The sequence below is a fragment of the Ostrinia furnacalis genome, unplaced genomic scaffold (genome assembly GCF_004193835.3).
Source record: "Ostrinia furnacalis isolate ACB-3 unplaced genomic scaffold, ASM419383v2 OfSCF5051, whole genome shotgun sequence".
In the NCBI taxonomy this organism is placed as follows: Eukaryota; Metazoa; Arthropoda; class Insecta; order Lepidoptera; family Crambidae; genus Ostrinia; species Ostrinia furnacalis.
Genome location: NW_021135290.1, coordinates 171251 through 177250, shown reverse-complemented (window position 1 = coordinate 177250; position 6000 = coordinate 171251). Strand labels below are relative to the sequence as shown.

Below are 6000 nucleotides of genomic sequence, written 5' to 3'. Positions count from 1 at the left end.
CTTGATAAATTTTAATGCTGCTAATAATTGGGTTAATTATCGTAAAATTATTATACAGGATTATTTTTAAATCATGTTAAGAGCCTTATTTAAAGATTTTTAACGTACAGTTCTTGTAGATTTAAAGTAAGGCTATCTATATAAAATAAAGACAAAAGCCAATAAATAATTAGACCAAAAATTCAGACAATAAAGTCTATATTACCTCGGTGTATCGTATCCGCCTTGAACTTGATAAGGGTATTGATTGATTAGCATAATGAGTTTAATTAATAAATTATTCAATCGACGACGTAAGCCCGTGTGGGGAGCGCGTGTGATTTGTGTAACTTGTTTTATGCTGGTGTGATGCTGGTCAATTGTAGCGGGACATGGGTGCAGGTATGTGATTTTATTAAGCATGGGAAATGCATTTTATATGTATTAGAAGTTCTATACCAGTAGAACAATTTTTCTAAAGCAATGGTAGGGTTAAAATTTTACTGAGACGTGTAGAGAAGCATTTTTAAGTCCTATTACAAAATAACTAAGTATGTTTGAGTCATAAAGTGTGGTACGATGTGCTACCGGCTATATTTCTTGGTTATTTTAAAATAAACATGTATTTGACCACACTATAGGTTTCCGAGGAACCTAAGTAATGTTACCTATTTTCAAAATGCCATACCATTTACCAAAGTAAATTTACTGAATCATAATAGAGCTAGGGTGGGAGTAATTTTCCTTCCTACGTACAGATAAATTGGTGGGTCTGACTCTATTTCGCAGTGTCTGCTTAATATCTTGACTCTTAACTACACTTCTTCTTTTATCTCAAGAGTTCTAACAACTGAGATTCCACTCCTGGTTTCAGACTTCAGGTGAAAATCGACTGCCATAGTTATATTACGTAAAACTGATTTGAATCTTGCATGTGCCAGCCTGGTATTTATGTTTATCTTTGTAACTATTTATTTAACAGGTGTTTCTTTTATCTATTACGTATTATCATAGTAAAAATCTCGAAAGAATTAATATTTGCGACAATAATAGTCTTGTATCTATGTGATATGATTAGAAATTACCTAGTAATTGATATCGGTCACTGAGTTATCTGATTTAATTACTTTGGATTAAGAATATTATAATTAATGTCATGGTTCTTAAGTTCTTATACTAAAACTCTTTAAAACAGCCGATTTGAAATTTAATTTAAAGTTGAGAAAATTGTTCTACTTAAGTGACGGGAGGAAGATGAAATAATTATGATAAATGTCTTAACTTCAAGGGATGTATGTATAGACCTACCACCGGATAAATATTATCTTCAAATGACTTTGAACTTTATCCCTTTAGCATCTGACTCTGAATTAACTGCCCATTTTGGTTAGTGTAGGTTCTGTCGACTGTTCTAATTTAATTATATCACTCCAGTATCCAATTATGAATATTTCAGTAAACTTTTGGTGAAGTTATATTAACATCTTGCCTTAAAATATGGTTTGTACATTTGGGTCAATCTTGCACGACAGGAGCATAGAATAATTTTAATGCGATAAATCTAAAAATCTTTCTCTCTCCTAAAATGCAGTGCCCGACAGGGTCCATAATTTTATTTTACCTTACCATTAACACCTTTTGTAACATTATGGAAGCAATAAAGCAAAGCAAAGTGATTTGCAGGAGAATATCAATGCGCAGTCGCAAGCATTACATACGCATGTTTATTGCTAAATCGATCTTAGTACAATAACATTAGATGCCATAGACTTCAGCTTCTTATGCTATTGTCCGTACATGAATAATGTACTGTACATAATTATCAGCTGTCACATTTCCCGAGTTGAATGTCTTTCTAAGTTTCCGGGCATAAAATTCTTCCGCACAATTTGATACATGCCTGTAATAAGTTTATTAATGGAGAAATGTATGGAATTTATTTATTTTAGGAAAATAATAGCTTATGGTTATATTAATACCCAAGACCAACGAACGGCCCTGACTTTGTGAGTTTCTTGAAATGTATTCTAGGCATTCGAATTCCAAATTTTTATTTTAAATACGAACCTAAATCGTATAGGGGTTCGTTAACGATTTCTGAAATTTCGAATGCGATTTATTAACGAATGTTTCAAAATACGTTGTTTATCGATTTATGATTTCAAAAATACGAATAGGTTCTAGTTTTATGTTTCATTTTGTTGCAGTTCTTTTACATTTAATCGATAGCGGCGTATCTGTTTGTATTGTCTGCCAATATCTGAATACCTCTCGGTACAATCTTAGTGTGTGTGTACTACAAATACAACACGTATTTGACGTCATGAGACATCTGACGTCATGTCGTGCTAAGTTTGAAGACGTAGAGGCGGCGACCCGCTTTCAATATAGAGTTCTAGGCTACCGGTTAGATTTCTGGAAGGATTTGTTTGTTTGTCATAGCAAAGATGTAGTTTTTTTGAAGAATATTGGTCTTATAAAACCTTCTGGACTTTTCCATTCCTTCCATAATTTTACATTTAAAGTGGCTAATATTAATCTGCTGACCTTTAGGTGTAGGTCAGCCTCGGTCACCTGTCAGCGTTCTCCAGGTTTCTTGTTTGAATTATCCTTTTTGTTCTGAGAAATATGTGTTACAATGGGTCAAATGATTTTTGTTGTATTGTAGTCGGATTACTAACTGTCCAGATTATCTGATTTGAACATCTGATATTCCGATCCCAGACGTAATCCTACTTTTAGATTTCTTTCGAAAATGTGAGCGACAAATACAAAATTATCTTTTCATATTGTGACCGACCATAATGTCTGACTGGTCCTTTTTGAACCGTCTTTTTTCTGTCAATAACGGTAACTAGGTTTTTTGTTTAACATCAACCGGAAAAGGGATTGTAACCGTTTCAACTCGAGGCGGTCAGTAAGTATTATTTGTATGAAACTCTACTGCAACGCACACTTATCCGCACCTTAACGTAAACGCCTCGCCTCGCGAGCTTTAGGGTTCCACGTGCTAACAATTTTTTTTTGGAAATGTCGTATCATTATGCGTTAAATGTAGGTAATTATTTGTAGTTCAAGGTCGCGAAAGTTTGATAATGCAAATAACGTGTATGTAGATTGCGTGCAAGAATTAATCTACTTAATTTTATCACATTTCGAGTGCATTTTAATATACGCGGTGTTTCAATGATTACCTACTTGATAAAGTACAAAATTAAATCATAATACCTACCTATCTTAGGTACCTACTAAGTAGGTATTTCATGGGGTATTTTTTTATACAACATCGGGAAAAATAATGAAATGACAATAGCCGAATAAAATGTCTTTATTTGTCTGGACTAACTGAATTAGTGCTTGCAAACGGACAATTTATTGCTCTTAAGGAGCCTGTACATGTCTCTTTTTTCAATTATTATTTTATTTTCAAGTAGTTGCTAAATAGAATAATGATATGGCATACTGTTAAAATTTCATCATTAAGATAAACTTATCTGCCTTATTTCCTATTGTCATAGTATATTTCAACATTGCTTATCATTATTTGCATCAGGATTTACTAACAATCCAGTGTTACAATGCTCTTGATGTTTATGTTTACACAATAAAAAGTATTCTAGAAAATTCAAAAACAAAAATATTGACATTACCTACTGAAGGTAACAGACCAGGTCTGAATTATTTTTTAGTAAATAAAGCTATGTTTGGGCTAGTTACAGCCATAATGTTAAAATATTAAGTTCAAAATATATTGGGAAAATCCTTTGCTGTTGACATGACAATCTTTTAAGGAGTTATAATTACATTAGAACTTCTAAGGACTACAATTTTCTATAAATAATATGCTTAAAATTTTGACAGTTTTAGCAAACAAAACATGAGTATTTTTTATAACTACCTATCTGCAAACGGCCGTAGATTATGTAGCCGGTAAGAATCCCTAATAGTTCAGCTAGAGCCAGAAGACTAATGGACGTCACAGTAGAGCGAGTGTAAACGTCATGACAAGGACTAGAGCCAGATGACTCGTGTAGTGACGTCACAATAGCGCGTGGTTGGCGCGAGACATCGCACCTGCTTTAATGAGTTTATTTCTCTTGTGAACTTGCGACAAGTAACTATGGACGTGATGACGTCATGCAGAAAAACTTTGGGGCCGTAATTTTTCCAGATCAAAAACGAGTTCTATTAATACTTAAAAAGGTTCCATATTCAGTAATTTCTTGGCGGTTGATGTAACTCGCTTAATTATCAACAGGACTTTCACAACACATATCTGACATATCTTAAGCAAACCAGGATCAGTAACCGGGACGGAAGCATGTAACCACATTCCTTATCGGACAACCAAGTTCATTGAAACGTTGTTTAACCAACGTGGAAAATGCAGTGTGGTGTAACTACTTTTCTTTTTATTTCCTTTTGAAATTAATATTCTAAACATAATAAGATATTACCGTAAAAAGTATTTCCAATAATACGTTGGAATATAAAAGCAATTAGAAATAACAGCGCTACAATTATCTACTTTGATTGGATTTGATCATAAATAGATTTCATTGTCTCTATCTACGATTATACTAATACGGAAATATGACAATAGGAATTGTAGAAAGAGAATCGTCAGTCCACTGACACGGATTAGAATCCCAGTTTAGTGTGAAGCCCAAATGGGCTGTCATGCATAAGTTTAGCTACCAATCCCTAGTGGTGGCAGATTACTGCCAACATATTTTGAGCTGAAAGCTGACTAAATAGGGTTTAAAACGAATGAAAACAGCTTTCCATCTATATTGGTTTAAAGGTCAAGTCAGACAAAATTGGACTTGACTTTTACGTACAGCAAATAAATTGATGTCTACATGAGGGTCACTCGGTCGGTCACAGTGAATTGGGTCGGTAAAAAAGTTTGATTAAATCTTTGACCTTTTTAGCTTAAAAACCGTAATCATCTAAATAATATATGATATTATTATGACTGGGTAGTGGATACCAATAACAAACAATTCAAAGACAAAACTTCTTAAAAAAACGCTCCAATTTAGCCCTGAAAATTAAGTCACTTTTCAATTTGCTGCGTAATACGATTTTCAATATTATTATATGAAATTAATAAATAGTTAATTGACCTGGCAGAGACGTCATAACACAGAATTAGGTACTATCTGGGGATTGGTGCATTTTGATAGGTCAAAACGTATGTCAATTGACTGCGATGTCAAATACTTAATTTATGACGTCATAATCACTCAAAACAAAAGAAACAGTTCCAATTTCAAATATCTAAGTCATATTTGGAACGTCTTAACGGCTCCCAGTTTACTAGAGACTATACAAGTCTTTGACGAGTGTCACTTGGTCGCGCGAATTGGGTCGCGCAAACTACCCTTTGGAAGTTTACATCTTTGCGCTTTCAGGGCTCACTTGGGGATGGATAATTTAAATGGATTCCTTTGACTTTTGTATGCAGAACTAGTTTTACATTTAGATGTAGGTAAGTGAGTTTTGCAGGCCAATCGAATACCTCACTTAGACTTGTGATTGGGCCATTGTGCGCGATTTGTGGTTTATCTTCCCACTTCAGCCACCCCAGATCCCTAAAGAAAACATTTAGATTATTTTAAATGTTGTTATTAGTAATTACCTGCTAATGCCAAATGCAGTTTTTTAATGCCCATGATATATTTTGAGAGAAGTAATGTTGCTGCATGATAGCTGTGAAGCAATTCTTGGTCTTTAGGTTATGAAAAATATTAAACGATCGTAGAAAATGGGTGAACCGTAGCGCTGTAACGAAACAAATAGTAATTTATTCAGTATTTCATAATTATTGTATTTTGAGCATAACAACTTTCATAAGCAACACAAGTAAGAATTATGACAAAGGTAACCGAATTTCTTTCGCCACTTCTTCCCAGCACTAGCCCATAAAAAAATTATGTCCCGATTCGGGACTCCCGAAGCGGTGGTAGGGCAAGCTCTATTTGGGACGTGTATAAGCGTCTTGAGGGCGTAGTGTGT

At 34.0% G+C, this 6000-nt stretch overlaps 1 protein-coding gene across 1 annotated transcript in view; it reads left to right on the top strand.

The window, feature by feature from the left end:
- Positions 1-289: 289 nt before the first annotated feature.
- The window catches only part of Atet (ABC transporter expressed in trachea), a 32580-nt gene continuing 26869 nt past the window's right edge, over positions 290-6000 (top strand). The window contains exon 1 of the mRNA XM_028315198.1: positions 290-381. Coding sequence (XP_028170999.1) covers positions 349-381 — 33 coding nt within the window. The 5' untranslated portion in view covers positions 290-348. The remainder of the gene's footprint in view (positions 382-6000) is intronic.